Raw genomic sequence first — 18,088 nt, forward strand, 5'->3', positions numbered from 1 at the left:
TGCAGGATACTCGCGATGTGCTTGGAGTGTTGGCTGGGTTTTTGGCACCCCCGGGGTCCCTCCTCGTGGGGATCGATGTTGAATCCTTATACACTTCGATCCCACACGTGGAGGGGCTCCGGGCAATGTCCTTTTTCCTTAATGAGCGCTATCCAGGGGCTGATCTACACAATGCCTTCCTTGTGGAGTCTATGGAGCTGATTTTGCATCTCAACTGTTTCGTTTTTCAGGGCCGTTTTTTTCGACAGATCCGCGGTACGTCTATGGGGGCGGCGTGTGCCCCGGCGTATGCGTGTTTGCACCTGGGACTATGGGAACGCGAGGATGTTTTCCCGGTCCCGGAGTACGGGGCACACGTCGCCCTCTGGATTAGTTATATAGACGACGTATTGATGGTGTGGAGTGGAACGACCGATGAGTTAAAAATGTTTATTGAGAAATTGAACATCAACGGGAAAAACATACGGCTCACGTACACTTTTGGACAGGAAATCTCGTTTCTAGACTTAATGCTAAGAATTGAGGGAGAAAAGGTGGTATCCTCTTCCTTCCGCAAAAGCACGGCTGGCAATACTATTTTGCATGCTGATAGCCATCACCCTCAATCTTTAAAACCTGGGATTCCATACGGACAGTTTCTCCGTGTGCGGAGGAACTGCTCATGCGACGATGATTTTCGTAAGGAATCGCGCGCGATGTATGAACGTTTTCGAGTGCGTGGTTATTCCCATTCGGTGTTGCGGAAGGCGTTGAGGAGGGCCTGGTCCCTGGATCGCGAAAGGTTATTAGCCCCTAAAGAGAAAAATCAATCAGATGACCAGGGATATATACGTATTATTACCAGATATGGGGCCCACTGGGAGCGATTACAGGGTCTTCTGACAAAATATTGGCCGGTGCTGACGGCGTCAAGGGAGGTGTCTGAGGTTGTGGGCCCCCGCCCTCTGCTTACAGCGAGGAGGGCCCCCAATCTCAGGGACCGCCTAGTCCATAGTGAAATACAGGTCAAACCCAACACATGGCTACAAGAACGCGTACCTAACGGTATGTTTAGGTGCGGTAAGTGCAAATTGTGCCCGTTCATTGATAGAACTAGGAACTTTCCGGATAGACGAGGTATCACTATGTATGACATAAAATCTTTCATAAATTGTGATAGTGAAAAGGTGGTATATATGATTGAGTGCCCCTGTCACCTTAGGTACATAGGCAAAACAAAAAGGGCCTTAAAAGAACGGGTATTGGAGCACTTTGCCGTTATTGTGGGGGGGAAGGGTCAGACCAACATTGCAGAACATTATAGAGAGGTCCATGGCAATAGCCTGAGGGGAACGACTGTTAAAGGAATATACAAGCTCAATATTTCAAGCCGTAGACTTGATTTTGATGATATTTTACTTTGTAAGGAATCAATGTGGATATTTAAAGGGGAACTGAAGAGAGAGGTATATGGAGGCTGTCATGTTTATTTCCTTTTAATCAATACCAGTTGCCTGGCAGCCCTGCTGGTCTATTTCTCTGCAGTAGTATCTGATTAAAACCAGAAACAAGCATGCAGCTAGTCTTGTTAGATCAGACTTATAAGTCTGAACCACTGAAACACCTGATCTGCTGCATGCTTGTTCAGGGGCTATGGCTAATAGTATTAGAGGCAGAGGATCAGCAGGGCTGCCAGGCAACTGGTATTGTCTAAAAGGAAATAAACATGACAGCCTCCATATACCTCTCTCTTCAGTTCCCCTTTAAGCTTGACACAGTGAGCCCCAATGGTTTCAATGCCAGATTGGACCTCTCACCCTTCTTAAAAGTAGCAAGGTATGGTTGATCCGGTGGCATACCCTTAAGTTTCATTTTTAAGTTTCATATTTATGGGACAAATGTAGGCAAATAATTGCTCTCTTGAGCTATATTGTTCTCGATATGGAAGTATGGGAGTGCCTGGTTCCGCAGTGAACGATCTATGTGCACCGTGCCTGAAGCCGTGCCATTCCATGATGAGGGGGACTGATAATAAAAATCTATCTTTAGTATATAGAAAGTTTACCTGAAAAGATATTCTGAACTTCCCTTGTGCCTGCTGGGATGGATAAAACCATATGGGACTTGCAACGCTAACATTGTGAAGTGTTTCTTTAAAGGGAAGGTTCAGGGAGGGTGGGTTAAAAATAAAAATCAAATTCCACTTACCTGGGGCTTCCTCCAGCCCGTGGCAGGCAGGAGGTGCCCTCGCTGCCGCTCCGCAGGCTCCCGGTGGTCTCCGGTGGCGCGCCCGACCTGGCCAGGCCGGCTGCCAGGTCGGGCTCTTCTGCGCTCCAAGGCCCGGAACTTCTGCGTCCCACGCCGGCGCTCTGACGTCATCGGACGTCCTCCTGGCTCTACTGCGCATGCGCAGAACTACTGCGCATGCGCAGTAGAGCACGGAGGACGTCCGATGACGTCAGAGCGCCGGCGTGGGACGCAGAAGTTCCGGGCCTTGGAGCGCAGAAGAGCCCGACCTGGCAGCCGGCCTGGCCAGGTCGGGCGCGCCACCGGAGACCACCGGGAGCCTGCGGAGCGGCGGCGAGGGCACCTCCTGCCTGCCACGGGCTGGAGGAAGCCCCAGGTAAGTGGAATTTGATTTTTATTTTTTGCCCACCCTCCCTGAACCTTTCCTTTAAGTTGTTTGATCTTTGGAATCCATGAGGAATGCCGTTATTTGACAGAACATGGGTAGTACCTGGAGAGAATTCTGGATGTGAAATCTAATTAAAGAATTGGGATCATAGTGGCTGTGGCATGTGTTGCTCTGAACTCTTCCAGCTGGACTGTGCTGCTGCTCCAGGTTGTTACAATGCATAAGGCCTCCCAGTGCTGCCTGATCGTGGAGATGTAGACCACGGGACGCTTGGGGATTGGCCAGCACGCGCAGCTCGTCTTCTTCCCCCCTCCCCCCTCTCCTTGTCCTGCCTTTGTTCTCCCTCGATGTTTACTGGAGGATGGACATGATGGGGGCAGTGAAAAGGATGACACGTCTAGAACTGGCCACACCTTGAGAAAGAACCTGGGCGGTTCGAAACGCGTCGGTGGGCGGAGCTTCGCTCAGCTGTTTGCTTCTCAGCAGCGTGTGTCCGCCATCACTCCAAGCCCGATGTACTCCTTCCCCGCTGCCAGTGAACTTCCACTAGGAGATCCCCTGCCATGTTAGAGCAGGTGTGACGGGACTTCTGGGATCAGCTGGACCCTTGTGGAGCGGCAATGTCGGGGTAAAACGGAGGTTGTCAGCGTCAGTGTTGGTGAGATCTCCCCATGTCACAATATGTTGCAATACTGCATATGATGCATAAAAAGGATGAGACTGTCATCATTATCAATATCGAAGTGAATTGAGCTCGGATTCCTGTCGGTTTATGTCTGGAAAGGGGGCCCCCCAACACTATAAATACGCTATTAGGCACGGTGCAATTGGAGGTGGATGCGCGGGCGGTGCATGTATGTTTGATGTTGCGCCATACACGTATTGCAATTTAAGCAGATATAATTGTTAACAGCTGGTTTATGAAGCAATCTGCTATGCTCCTGTTTTTAAACTTTGTGTATTGTTGGCAATGATCAGTGGCTAAGTATGGTTCCTGAGGAGAACCTGTCAGTTTTGTATTCAATAAAGTTTTGTATTCCTTGATGACACGTGGAGCCCAAGCTTGCCTTGTTTTTTCTAAATATTAAACTACTCCATTGCGCTACTCTGCAGAAGAGGGAGTAGTGATCCTTCATATTCCTTAGCCTTACATGGTCACTATAGTTCCACCACATAGCTTGAGACTGTTCAGTAAATGTTAACTCTTAAGAAACAATTTGGCCCATGGCTATGTTTTAGATTTTGGCCCCTTATGTGATAGTTTGACACCCCTGCCTTACAGCCTTGCATAGCTGTCATTTTCAGAACTATGATTGAGTAAAATAGCTTTTATCAAGTGGTCCCGCCACTTCCAACTTATCCCAATTTGTACAAAACTTTATTTACTAGAGAGACAGTGAGGGAGACATTAGTTTAATTTAAAAAAAAAAAAAAAAAAAAAAAGCTGAATTTGGGTTTTTAACTGTGTACCTTGTAAAACCTAATAATCATGGACAAATGGAAGAAGAGCTCATAACTGTATATTTCCTTGTTCTAGTTTCATGATGATCGACTTTCTGCTATCACCTACGAATCGGACACAGACAAGGTATGGATTATGCATTGATTCTTCTGTCTGTCTCTGGCAGATATTCCTAGTGATGTCAGCAACTGAAAAATTCCACTGCCATGAATGGCGAAGGCGTTGGTAATTTGTGGCTGAGACATAGACAGTGACAAGCTGCCACAACTTTGTCCTCGTATGCTATTTATGTTGAAAAGCCATGGGCTACACTGGTGGGTTTAATTAAAGATAGAAAAAAAAATCCAGAAGATAACAACTCTGCAGTTTTTCCATAACTAATGGCCTAATATTAATTTCATGCCGAGGTCAAATAATTACTTCCTGTAAGCAAAATATGACCCAACTTGAAGCAAAATCTTGCTGAAATGGGCAGTTTATTGTGTACACCCTTCATTCCTGGGCATGATTAAAGGCAGAGTTTAGGGGGATTAGATTTACTTACCTAGGGCTTCTTCCAGCCCCTAACAGTCTATCAGGTCTCTCATTGTAATTCCACAGCCCTCCAGGGGACCATTGTTCCCCTCCGAAAGATCCTGACCACAGTTGTGGTCGCGGGCTACTGTGCATGCGCAAGTGCGTCTGGACACCTCTTTTGGTTGCGCGCCCCTGGCCAGGAGCATCCTGTGCTTGTGCAATTCACAGAGGCCTCAAACTGCGCAAGGGCAGAACACTCACAGCCACAAGAGTGCAATCATGAGAAGCCCCTTCAGTAGCCTGTGACCACAGCTGGGGTTGGGGATCTTTCAGAGGCAACATCGGCACCCTGGAGGGCAGAAGAACTACAGCGAGGGACCTGATACGCTGCTAGGGGCTATAAGAATCCCCAGGAAAAATGTATTTAACCCCCACCTTCCCCCAACTCAGCAATTCTTTCATGACATATACTTTATGCATATCAGAAACTGCTGTTTTGGAACTGAATCCAATTAAATATTATGTATGACTATTTAGGGAAACTTCCTGAAACGCATGGCAACAGTGTACATTTGGTGTTAAAGGGTATCCGATTCTCCTCTGTTGGTTGTTCGTAAGTCTGCACAAAGTAGGAAGTAAGACGTATTGCTTGGTTGCAACTTCTACACCTCCATGCATGTACTGCAGTGATGCATTCATTTCACAGGGTAGATGAATCCTCGCATCCATACGAATGCTGGCATACATACAGAGTATTGGAGAGTAATCACTCACAGCTCAGTAACAGCTGAGGCACACAGGACAGCTTTCCCATGGACTCAGTGTTATGCATTTGTAAAGGTTCAGAGGAAACAGCAGAGAAAACAGGAGAGTTAGGGCCCTTTCACACTAGGTGCAGGGCTGTCAGTTATGACGCACTGCACATTGGACTTGATTCACTAAACCGTGATAACTCAACTATCACACCTTATCAAAGATATCACACCTTATCAAAGTTAACACACCTTATCGGAGTAGCATAGCGAGCGACACGAACTTATGCCTGCTAATTGTCAAAATGGCACTTGTCCTGCCCTGAGCCCCTGCGGGTTCGTAGCGCTCACTATGCTATTTTGATAAGGTGTGCTAACTTTGATAAGGTGTGATATTTGAGTTATCACGGTTTAGTGAATCAAGCCCCTTGTGTGCCAAACGGATGGAAGTCCATTGACGCAGTCAGACACATTTTAACGCACAGGATTTCCTGTCGGGTGCTATTGTGTAAAAAGCCTACAATGGCCATGTAATAATGTACTGCGACATTCACACCATGAATTGGGAATGCATGCATGAAATTGTACTCTTGTGCACGTCTCCACTGAAAAATGAAATGGCAAACATACTCCAATTTGATTGTGATTTTTACCAAATTTTAACAATTGTTTTCTCATTGTGGTTCAATGTGATTTTTTTATTATTTATTTATATTTTTATTTTCTTTTACTGCCTGGTGGTGGAATTACGTTTGCCTTTTTCCAGTTTTCTGAATTCATTTTTTTATTTTATTTCTTGTACAGAAAGAAAAGAAGAAACGATCCAGCAAGCCACCCAAATCACATAGTAAGTGTCTTTCTTGGCCGTGCACATAGCATTAATAATGATAGCACTGACACACTACATGCTTACTGTTATAGTAAGTTATTGGAGTTCGTTCCATGGCATACTGGCATTTTACTTGTTTTCAACTATTTAGATGGCAGCTGTAATTAAAAGTTTTTGTGTGAATTGTGCTTCTTTTTACAGTAATGCAGTATGAGGTGATTAATTGAGAGGCTTATGGAAGCTGCCATATTTATCGTCTTTTAAACTGTGGCAATTTCCGAGACGTCCAGCTGATCCTCTTCCTGTAATACTTTAACCCTTTCCAATACAATTTTGGGATTGCCCATGTACCCCTAGCACTTTTTTTCCATTGAGTGAGGGGGACGTGCGTGATTGCAGGAGTACTGTGGTGCAGATTTTCGGCATCAGAGAGGGGAGCGGGGAGTGGTGACAGCTCTCTGTAGCTCCACCTCCATTGTGTGCGCTAGTGTAATTGCGGAATTATGCAGCACAGTGTGGTATTAAAAGGGATCAAAGTATTAGGGAATGGTTATGCTGGATACACACGATGCGTTCCCGCACTCAATTTCCTGCTCGATAACCGGCCGATCGATTATTTCCGACATGTCCGATTCGCGCTTCGATGGATTGTTAGGTCGATTCGGCATACTTTACATGAGAATCGGCCTAACAATCATCGAAGCGTGATCGGAAATGCTCTGAAATAATCGAGCGGCCGGGAATCGAGCGGGAAATCGAGTGCAGGAACGCACCGTGTGTATCCAGCATAAGGAAGTATTTCTACGCAATTATGCGGTATTCCTAATGCATACATACTTGTTAAGGGGTTCTTGAGATGATGTTATCCGCAAAAGGTCATACTTGGAAAACACCTGCCATAAAGCAGCACATGCTGTAATTATGAGTAACAATGGTTTACACCACAGCCACTGTGCAGAGTTTAGTTTGTAATTGTTTGACAGCTTGGTCAATGGTTACTTCCTTTTTCTTTGTAGACTCGCCTTATCTCTCCAGTGCAAAACTACACCCTAAAAAGGCCCCGGTGTGGAGATCCTTGAAAGGAACAGGGCAGATGCACTCTGAGAACCCAGTGGCCAAGGTTCCAAGACAGCTGTGGTTGGCATCCCTTAAACAAGGCACTGGTAATTATCCACTCTTATTCTCAGCAAAGGTAAATGTTCTGTTGTTATGGAGGGAGGAGAAGGGATATGGTGCCACACACAAACGAGCAGCTTCCGGTGAATGAGGCAGAAAGGGGAACAATGTGTTCTGGATGTTTTGGCAACATATCAAGTCAGCTGTGCACATGCCAGGTTCTCACTAACGATGGCTGCCTCAGCCTAGAATACTCTAACGTGTACAGGCCTTTAGGCCTCAGTGTTATTTTGTTGGTTTGATGCCTGGAGAAGCACTTTAGTCACTTGAAGGTATGATTTTGTATCCAGTGTTTACACATACTGAGCCAGGACTTTGGCCACAGCTGCTGCAGAATATTTTAAGTGCCTTATGGTCTTGTCTTTCCCCCGTACAGGCCTAACACAACCACTGAAATCAGACACGGACATTGGTCAGGCTTGGGTGAATCCTGGCAGCAGCACACCGGAGTACCTCAAGGAAGCTCTTGGGATGAAAAAGCCAAAATACTCCCGCTCCTCTAGTAATGGTAATTAAAACATGGAATTCTGTCACATATAACTTTACAGGAGAAAGGTCAGGCTTTTCACATAAACAAGGATCAGCCTTTCACAATGTTTTCTTGTTTAGTATTGTTACTAACAGGGTCGGACTGGCCCACAGTAGTACAGTTTTTTTTCCCTCAGTGGGCCCTGCCTTCAGGTCTCTGGTGCCCCCCTCCCCCCCCCCCCCCCCCACCTCCTTGTCTGACTGAGCTCCAATTGCTGCCTGCAGCACAAAAATTCTCTTCTCAGTGCTGTAATCACTCATGCTGAGAGCAGTGGCGTAGCTAAGGAGCTGTAGGCCTCGATGCAAATTTTACAATGGGGCCCCCCAAGCACTCTATACATAACAATTGATACGACGCACCAAAACCTGCCAATGGCAACTACAGTGTCAGAGGTGCAAGAAAGGGATGGGAAATAGCTTGTTAATGATTACCACTGTTCAAAGTATCTATAGAAGTGATTATTATGAGCACAGGACCAATATAGAGGCAATACTGTAGTTGAGGGAGGGCCCTTCGGAGCCCCGATGCGGTTGCAACCTCTGCGGTCGCAACCTCTACAAAGTAGGACATTACTTAATATTGAAGGAGGGGACTCTATGCAAAGTTTTGCTGGGCAGCAGTGTCTCTGAATTACAATGCTGCTAAGTTCATGTACATTTGTCCCTGTCCATAATACATCATGACCACGCCCACCTTCCGGTGCATGGTCATGCCCTTTTTTCACTGCAATCATGGGATGTGTTGGCCCCCAGTGTCCCAGTCCGACCCAGGTTACTAACAACCTTAATACTCTAATGCTTGTCCCCATTTTCTTTTCTAATTATTCCTCCCTTTTTTCCCTTAGTAAGTCACTATTAGCCTACAAACCATTTGTATGCAGGCTCCGCCCAGATTTCCTTTTCCTCTTTCACTATCTTTGATAAGTTTTTTACACTACTTGTCAGACATTTCATTATAGATGCCTGAAGGATACCTAAAAAAAACTTGTATAAAACTGAGCTAATCACCTTCTCTTCTCTCCGTATTATTATTTTTATTATTATTATTATTATGTAGTTCTGACATCATGCACACAGTACTTTACAGAGTACATAGTCATGTCACTGACTGTCCCCAGAGAAGCTCACACTCCCCATTTGTTAATAATCTGCTGTCTTTGCCTTGTGGTCACAGATTATAACTTGAAAGGGGCAGCCAGAGCTTCCTTTTTCAGCTGTAAGCTCCTTGCCACCAGGTTACTACGATAGTGTTACTTTTATGTTTTTGATTTTTTTTATATCATGACTGCCTCATCACACGTAAGGCATGTTTTCCTAATAATATGACATTTGTTAACTATACACAGGTTACATCCCAGGAACACCAGATTTCAAGGAGAAGGAGGATATGTATGATCAGATCTTAGACTTGAAGAAGGTACCGTACTGTATTCTGTTATGTTTTATATCCAAAGATTTTAACATAAAGGCATTTTATGAGGAATAAAGGAATTTATGAGGAATAAAGGAATTTATGAGGAATAAATGTTAATGAAAGATGGTTATAAGGTTGGGTTCACATATATGGCATCACCAAAGCAGTGAGCATTGGCCTGACTACAGCATTGTTTTACAAATCTCTACAATCTGGTTTACATATGTGGTTGGATAGTGTAATGGTTAAGGCCTCTACCTGTTCAGCAAGCCTGCACCTATTCAGTGTGGAGACCTTGGGCAAGACTCCCTAACACTGCTGCTGCCTACCCTACAGAGAGTGTGCTCTAATGACTGCAGCTCAGGTGCTTAAGTCTGCCTGGAGAAAAGCGCAAAATAAATGTCTTTTGTCTTGTCTACATGATAGATACAGTAGATAGATAGATAGATAGATAGATAGATAGATAGATAGATAGATAGATACAGACAGATAGAAGGCTGATATTCATTAAATAGACATGCGCATGATGCCAAACGATCTCTGTGCTGTGTTTATGTCACATGTTCTATAGCAGAGGTCAGGAACCTTTTTGGCTGAGAGAGCCATAAACTCCACATATTTTAAAATGTAATTCTGTGAGCCATACAATATATTTTAAACTGGCACAGTGTACATGCGCAGCAGAGGGCTCACATCCCTGTTGCCATGGTTATGTGTTTACAGTTGATCCTCCGGGCAGCGGACGCGTCAGACACGTCTTCGGCTTCTCTTGGGTTTCAGCAAACTCAGCAATTTCCCCGAGAGCTAGACAGGAAAAATGCCAACTAACAGCTTGTACAATTAGCTGGCTGACTTGGGGGTTGATTCACTTTGTAGGACAAGATCCCTGCACTTTAGCCCAGTGGGCTGCCTGTCAAGTAACAGGCAGCCTGTTGGGCCAATCAAAGTGCAGGGATTCGTCCTACAAAGTCACTGGACCTGACATGATCCAGGGTGGGACAAATAAAGCAGTCATTCTTGGTGGGGGGAGCGTGAGTAAGTTAGTGGTGCATGCTACAGCAGTAGCGTGCCTACTTTGAAAATGTTACTTGCGCTGCCCACACTAAGCTTCGCTGCTTGAGCTGTGTAGCTTAGTGAATCAACCCTAACTGTGAGCCAGATGCAGCCATCAAAAGAGCCACATCTGGCTCCCGAGCCATAGGTTCCCTACCCCTGTTCTATAGTTTTAATGGATCCAGAGTAACCACAGCCTGTTATTACCTGTTTTTGTTTGGGGCCAAGTAAAATAAAACTGCATCAGGGGAAAGAGAAACATTGACTGGCCACTGATATAAAACCCACAACTTAGGCAGGGAACACGACTGTTTTCGTGCACATTTTCTGCACAGGAAAACTGAGAACTGATGTTAATCAATGTGCCAGGTAACACTTAATGCGTTTTTGGGCCCGTTTCCACTACAGTGAATCTCCATGCGTTTCCTACATGCAGATTCGCATAGACAATACAAGTGGATGGGACTGTTTCCACTTGTCAGGATTTCTGAGCGTTTTTCTGTGCAGAAAAAATCTGCACGGCAGAGCCATCAGAATCGCATACAATGTATTTAATAGGAAATTCGCATGCGTTTTCATATGCGAATTTTACAGCAAATTTTACCGTGAATTTGCGGGCGTTTGCAATCAATGTAAAAGCACACAGGCACTGACATGGTTAAATGCACATACTCATTAACATAACAAAAACGCCTGCGAATTCGTGGTAAAATTCGCAACCATGTGCAAATTCGTTTTGTGTTTTCCGCGACATTTTGCATGATGATTCTGCACATTTTGTCAGTTTTCTCTATCAGATACATTAGCTGCTGGGAAATAACGTGCGCATTTTCCGGCATAGAAACACACTTGGTGTGCGGAAAATGTATGCAGAAAAACGTGCACGGAAAAATGAAAGAGAAGTGTGTTGCCTGCCTGAGTGATCATGTGACTGCAGTCTTGGCACTGAATTATAGGTGCTTCTGGCTGCTTGGTTTCATTTAATTACCGGTGTTCAGGGGATAAGGGGTACTCTGTGGCCTCCATTCAATAAAATCCGTTTTCAGACTTTACTATGTTGATTAAAGCATCCCTTTTAAACTGTCTGAGCAATGTCATGGCTATTGTTTTCTGCTATATGTCTTGTCTCTTGATCTTGTTTTTCTTTAACCTCCTGAATATAGACAATACAAGCACATAAATCTGATAACGATATCATGAAAACAAAGCTCCGCAGGCTGGAAGAAGAAAATAATCGAAAAGACCGTCAGATTGAGCAGCTGCTGGACCCCTCTAGAGTGAGTTGTGACCTGTGCCGCAAAGGAAATGTTAATATTACCCATAATTCCTTATGTTGCATCCTGAGATGACTGTTGTCATGCAGACTCCTTTGTTGTAGTGTAACTCTACTTCTACTAACAAAAACAATCCTCACTAGATCAAATATATATTGCAAATACTTAACCCTCCTGGCGGCTGATTGTTTCTGCCAAATAGGCAGAAATCCGTTTTTTTTTCTTTCATGTAAAGCTACCAGAGTGGTAGCTACATTAAACACCACTAGAGGGCGCATGTGTCCCTCTAGTGCAATCGTCGCCGGCATCAATAGCAAACAGGGGAACGCGTACATAACGCGTTCCCCTGTTTGGCTTCTCCTGTCGCCATGGCGACGATCGGAATGACGTCATGGACGTCAGCCGACGTCCTGATGTCAGACGCCTCCGATCCAGCCCATAGCGCTGCCTGGAACTTATTGGTCCGGGCAGCGCAGGGCTCTGGCGGGGGGGGGGGGCCCTCTTCCGCCGCTGCGTGCAGGCGATCGCCGCAGAGCGGCGGCGATCAAGCTGTGCGCGCGGCTAACAAAGTGCTAGCTGCGCGCACAGCACTTTAAATGGGGCGAATCGCCCCACCAGAAGCTGAGATATCCTCCTGCGCGGCATAGCCCGAGCTCAGCTCGGGCTTACCGCCAGGAAGGTTAAAAAAGCTCACCACACACACACACACACACACACACACACACACACACACACACACACACACACACACACACACACACACACACACACACACACACACACACACTAAAGGTGGCCACTAACGGTCCAATTTCTAGCGAAAAATCGTTTGAGCGATCAGAAATTCGAATTGGTTGTAAATAATCTCCGTTGATCGGCACAATTGATAAAGAACGATTATAAAAATAGTCGTCCGATTGGATTTTCATCAAACCAAAATTTGAATTTTCTTATTGGTTGTTGTGAGAGATAGGAAGCAAAGAGAAATTGGATCGCTGGTCACACACACACACACACACACCCCTACACACACACACACACACACACACACACACACACACACACACACACACACACACACACACCCCTACACGCACGCACACACACACACACACACACCCCTACATGCACACGTACGCACACACACACACACACACACACACACACACACACACACACACACACACACACACACACACACACACACACACACACACACACACACACACACACACACACACACACCCCTACATGCACACGTACGCACACACACACACACACACACACACACACACACACACACACACACACACACCCCTACACGCACGCACACACACACACACACACACCCCTACATGCACACGTACGCACACACACACACACACACACACACACACACACACACACACACACACACACACACACACACACACACACAATTCATGGCCTTTGGAGCTTGATATGTAATGCACTGCAATTACTTCATGGCAGTAAGTGGCAAGGATGGGTAGGGAGGATCCCGTAATAACTGTGTACAGAATAACTGGCCATGCTTAGCATCCCCCTAGTTTGAACTTCTTCCTTGTGTAATACTTGCTACTGTAGTAAACCTAGAGGCACTAGGATGCCTAAAATGTTGCTTTCCTAATGTACAATTTTCTGGATGAGCCCAGATTCAGTGACACAACAGATTTGAGGAATTCCTGTACACCAAACCGTATGCCACTTTAGCTTTACATAAAAACTTTAGTGAAAATAACTTAATGAATATAATTGCATATTGTTTTACAACATTATTTTATAAACTATTTACTCAGTGTTTGCCCATTGTAAAACCTTTTGTGTGTCTGTGTATGTTTTTGTTTTTTTGTTGTTACAGATAGCATTTTCCATATATTTAATATTAATCACTTGAACAAGCAACTGAGGATGTCAATGAGATGCAGCTGATTCCAAGTTCATGCAGGATTATGCGAATTTTGTATGCAACTTTCTGCAGCTCGAAAATAGGGGAGTCAAAATTCCACCATGGCGGCATACAAAGTTTGCATAATCCTGCATTATGTTGGAATTATTTGCTCTCATCGGCCATCCCTAAAAGTGACTTCGAAGGCTCCGATGATAAATGAGAATCGTCAGACATACACTCTGATTTACAAAGCCAGGAGAGCAGCAGACAGTCAGTTTACTCAGTAGACCTTTAGAAGATTAGGTTATAAGGGGCCCATACACCTAATGATTTTCCCACCGATATACAGCAGATTCGATCACTGTGTTCGAATCTGCTGTGAAATCGTTGCGCAAATGCTGACCGAACGATCGATTTCCATCCGAAATCGTTCGTTCCCGTCGATCCGTCCGTGCGCGGAAGATTTTACTTGATTGCCGGCGAGTCGGGAGTGTGTCGATAGCGGCGTTCATTGTCCGACCGACGCTAGAAGCAATACATTACCTGCTCTGCCGGCGCGTGTCCCCACTGTCACCGCCGCTCCTTCACCGCTGGGTTCCAGCAGGCTTCACTCCTTCCTGTCCCGACAGGAAGTTTAAACAGTAGAGCGCCCTGTACTGTTTAAACTTCCCCGGACAGGAAGTTCAGTGAAGCTGGAGCCGAGCGCGGTGAAGAAGACAGCAGAGACCGGGGGACTCGTGCCGGCCGGATTAGGTAATGTATGCAGGGGGGACCGCGGCAGCTTAACAGATGGTGAATCGATTTCATGCTGAAATCGATTCACAATCTGTTTGCAGTACAGGCAGCCATACGATCCCTCTCTGATCAGATTTGATCAGGGAAGGATCTATCTGTTGGTCGATCTGATGGCAAATCGACCAGTGTATGGCCACCTATAGGGTGACAAGTGTGCAATTCTTATCTGTGTCATATCATAGAGGGAAAAAGAGAAGGGAACAGTGTGTGTCAGTGATGGGAAATCACTCTCGCTAGAGAGCAGCTCACCTCAGACTATAGCTGATATCGTATGACTTCATCATCTTATGGGCTTGTTATCGATCAGTAGCCTGGGAAATGCTTGTCTAGGTCCAGTCTCCTCCTCCACTGCACACCTGGCCAGTAATCAGATCCTTAACCTTTGTTTCTGGGAAGCCAGTGGGTGTTTAAAGGCAAAAATGCACGGGGACCAAAGTTTGTTTGAATGAAAGTTTAATAAAGTGCATTCGTACAATAAAACCAAAGTATTTCATGAGGTAAACCCTTATTTCATCAGAGTTTAAATGCAGCAAGACAGTCACTTGAAATAGCATATATATATAATATTTTTTTTTTTTGTTTGTTTTTTGCCGTGTAACTCAAACTGAACGTGTATACTCATCCAGTGTAGTTGTGGCTGGTGCACCACCAGTTTGTTACTAAACGAGGCACATGTGGTATCATTTTAACCGTGACAAGTTGTAGAATACATTTTGGTGTGTTTTTAAAGCTTGGACCCACATCACATAAAAAATAGGTAGTGACAAACTCAATCCAACATAAAAAGGCATTTTCAAAATTATGATCAAACTTGGGAAAGTTTTAGCAAAATTACATAAGAGAAATATGCGGTAACATTTTAACCATGATAAGTAGTAGAATAGAGTTTAGAGATTTTTAGGGTTGAGGCCACCATATTCATTTTTTTTTTTTTGTATTCTGTACCAAAATAAAAGACTTGTAAAATGAAAACAAAGTGACATAATCTAAAAGAAAATACAAATATTGTTACCTTAGGAAGTTGACGTTTCAAATATGTATGCCATAGGCTATATTACTGTTATTTTTCCAAAGTAAGGTCTTGTAATCATCGATGGTGTACAATGAGAAAGCAAGAAACACAAAACAAAAATGGACACCTTTATTTCCAAATACAATATTGTCACCATACATTGTGCTGGGAAAATAATCTAAATGTTGTAATAACCAGGATGGATAAGCAAATGAAATTTGTGGGTTTAACTTATAGTTAGCACTGTTTATTGTAAAGCTATAATGGATGAAAATGGAGAACAGTGTATTTTTTCTTTCATTTTTCCCTTATTTCCTCTTTAAAATGCATAGAAAATAATGCAATGGCTAAACAAAAATATCATTCAATAAAAGCCTTGTTTGTCCTGAAAGAAAAAACAATATATAGATCAGTTATGTGTATTAAGTAGTAAATAAAAATGATTAGCGAATGAATAGGAGCAGCGCTGATTTGTGAAAATTGCTTGTGGGCTGAAGTGGTTAATTCAATTGAAAGACAGATCGCTCCGCTACTAAGAGGGCAGATCCATGGTGCTCAAGACAATGGTCATCAGTGTGAGAGAAAACAGGAGGGGAGACTAGTGGCCTCACAAAATTACCATGCAAGTGATATGCATCTCAAGTGCGTCCTTCATGTCCTAGGTTTGAATACATGCATGTGTGTTCTTTCCTTCTTTACTTATATCCTGTATTTTTTTACTTAAAGTGTCTGTTTTTTCAGAGCTCAGAATTTACCAGGAGTTTGGTGGATAAGAAAAGTGACAGTAGTTTGGTGAGCTTGATTTTGGTTACTGTTGTTAGTTTGTTTTTGTTGTTGTTGTTTTTTGTTTCTTATGACTTTTTTCAGAATAATTTATAGGATATACAGTATTTTTAAGATATACAGTATTTTCATCTCCTGTTGAATTAATCACAAATATGGTGCAGTGTTCTCCCCAGAATTTTTTTTCCCAGACAGGTGGCATGAAAAAGTAGCTGGGTGGGTGACATGGGCCGGTGCTTTTCTGCTTACTGCATAGGAGGAGGCAAGCCAATGACAGCCGGACAGGGGTGCTCGGATACCACTTTTCACGATCTGGAACTAATTCGAATCCGGATACCTGGATATCCGAGTGTACAATTTTTGAACCCGAATATCTCTCTCTCTCTCTCTCTCTCTCTCTCTCTCTCTCTCTCTCTCTCTCTCTCTCTCTCTCTCTCTCTCTCTCTCTCTCTCTCTCTCTCTCTCTCTCTCTCTCTCTCTCTCTCTCTCTCTCTCTCTCTCTCTCTCTCTCTCTCTCTCTCTCTCTCTCTCTCTCTCTCTCTCTCTCTCTCTCTCTCTCTCTCTCTCTCTCTTCCCCCCCCCTCCCCTCACCACTATACCACCAACCACACACACAGCAAAGGACAGCACTTTGAAGTCTGGAAGATTCCAGGGCGAGGGTGGGAAGGATGAAAAGCTAGGTGGCCTGCTAGGTATGATTTCATTTTTGCACCTCGCTTTATCGCATGGGCAAAACGGTTTCCATAGCCCTGTAACAGAAAGTGTTATAAGGGCCCTGCCGTAACATAGATATTACGGTAGCTGAGTCCTGGGCTTTTCTTGTGGTTGAAGAGATGAGTGAACTGTGACACCACACTTAAAAAAAAACAAAAAAAAAACAGCAAACAGAGAAGCTTCCCCATATTGGAGCATTAGATTTGGTAAAGTCATAAGCCAATGTGTTGACTCACCACACAGCCCTGCACCCGGTATGTGTCTCGTATGACTGTCTATAGGATCACTCACCACACAGCCCTGCACCCAGCATGTGTCTCGTATGACTGTCTATAGATAGGATCATTCACCACACAGCCCTGCACTCAGCATGTGTTTCATATGACTGTCTATAAGTAATCTTTAGGTTAGCAGGAATGGTTGCATGGCCACCTAGCTTTTAATCCTTCCCACCCTTGCCCTGGAATCTTCCAGACTTCAAAGTGCTGTCCTTTGCTGTGTGTGTGGTTGGTGGTATAGTGGTGAGCATAGATGGCCTCCACGCAGTTGACCTGGGTTCGATTCCTGGCCAAAGTATGTGAGCTTGCTTTTGACATACTACAAATCTCTGCAAGACCAGAGAGAGAGAGAGATATGGATGGTGGTGGTGGTCGTTCTTTTTGCTATTGAACTTGTAATCCGGAGTCAGATATCTGGGAGAAATCCGCGGATATCCGGGTCGGCCGTCAAACTATCTGCAGATAGCTATCCGGATTTCTGCCTAACTATCCGGAATCTGGATCTGGGCGGATAGTGGAAAAATGGTCGGATATCCGAGTTACCCGGATATCCGAAATCCGGATGAGCATCACTGCAGCCGGGTGCTCACCAAAATTAGCCGAGTGGAGCACCCGGCTAAAAGAGCCTGGGGAGAACACTGCTGTGGATAATTGTGTGACATACAACTGCTGTAACTTTGTTGTTATAAGACTAGTTGGGAGAGGAATCCTAGTTTGTAGCAGTGATTTAAAAACAATATCACACACTCGTACCTGAAACAATGGATGTCGCATATATGTTCATAATATAAAATACAATAGAAAACATGCACTGGCATCAGTATGCCACAGGGACAGATAACCACACCTGGGCTTACATGTAGCGTGCTCCTGTTCAGTATCATTCACTTGCTGCAAAAATAAGAAGAAGCCGGGCTCAGCTACATAAAAGCCCTTTATTGTGGCTGGGTTACTGTGGCAGACAGCAGTGGGGGATAAA

The 18,088-nt window shown here is 44.6% G+C and overlaps 1 protein-coding gene across 4 annotated transcripts in view; it reads left to right on the forward strand.

Annotated features, from left to right (window-relative positions):
- Nucleotides 1-18,088, forward strand: part of IQCE (IQ motif containing E) — a 91,269-nt gene that overhangs the window by 8,210 nt on the left and 64,971 nt on the right. For all 4 annotated transcript variants that reach the window (XM_068244468.1, XM_068244465.1, XM_068244467.1 and 1 more), the window contains exons 3-9: nucleotides 4,152-4,202; nucleotides 6,149-6,191; nucleotides 7,190-7,336; nucleotides 7,726-7,857; nucleotides 9,224-9,294; nucleotides 11,508-11,621; nucleotides 16,076-16,126. In XM_068244468.1, the coding sequence (XP_068100569.1) occupies nucleotides 4,152-4,202; nucleotides 6,149-6,191; nucleotides 7,190-7,336; nucleotides 7,726-7,857; nucleotides 9,224-9,294; nucleotides 11,508-11,621; nucleotides 16,076-16,126 (609 nt within the window). The remainder of the gene's footprint in view (nucleotides 1-4,151; nucleotides 4,203-6,148; nucleotides 6,192-7,189; nucleotides 7,337-7,725; nucleotides 7,858-9,223; nucleotides 9,295-11,507; nucleotides 11,622-16,075; nucleotides 16,127-18,088) is intronic.

The sequence above is a fragment of the Hyperolius riggenbachi genome, chromosome 7 (genome assembly GCF_040937935.1).
Source record: "Hyperolius riggenbachi isolate aHypRig1 chromosome 7, aHypRig1.pri, whole genome shotgun sequence".
Lineage (NCBI taxonomy): Eukaryota > Metazoa > Chordata > Amphibia > Anura > Hyperoliidae > Hyperolius > Hyperolius riggenbachi.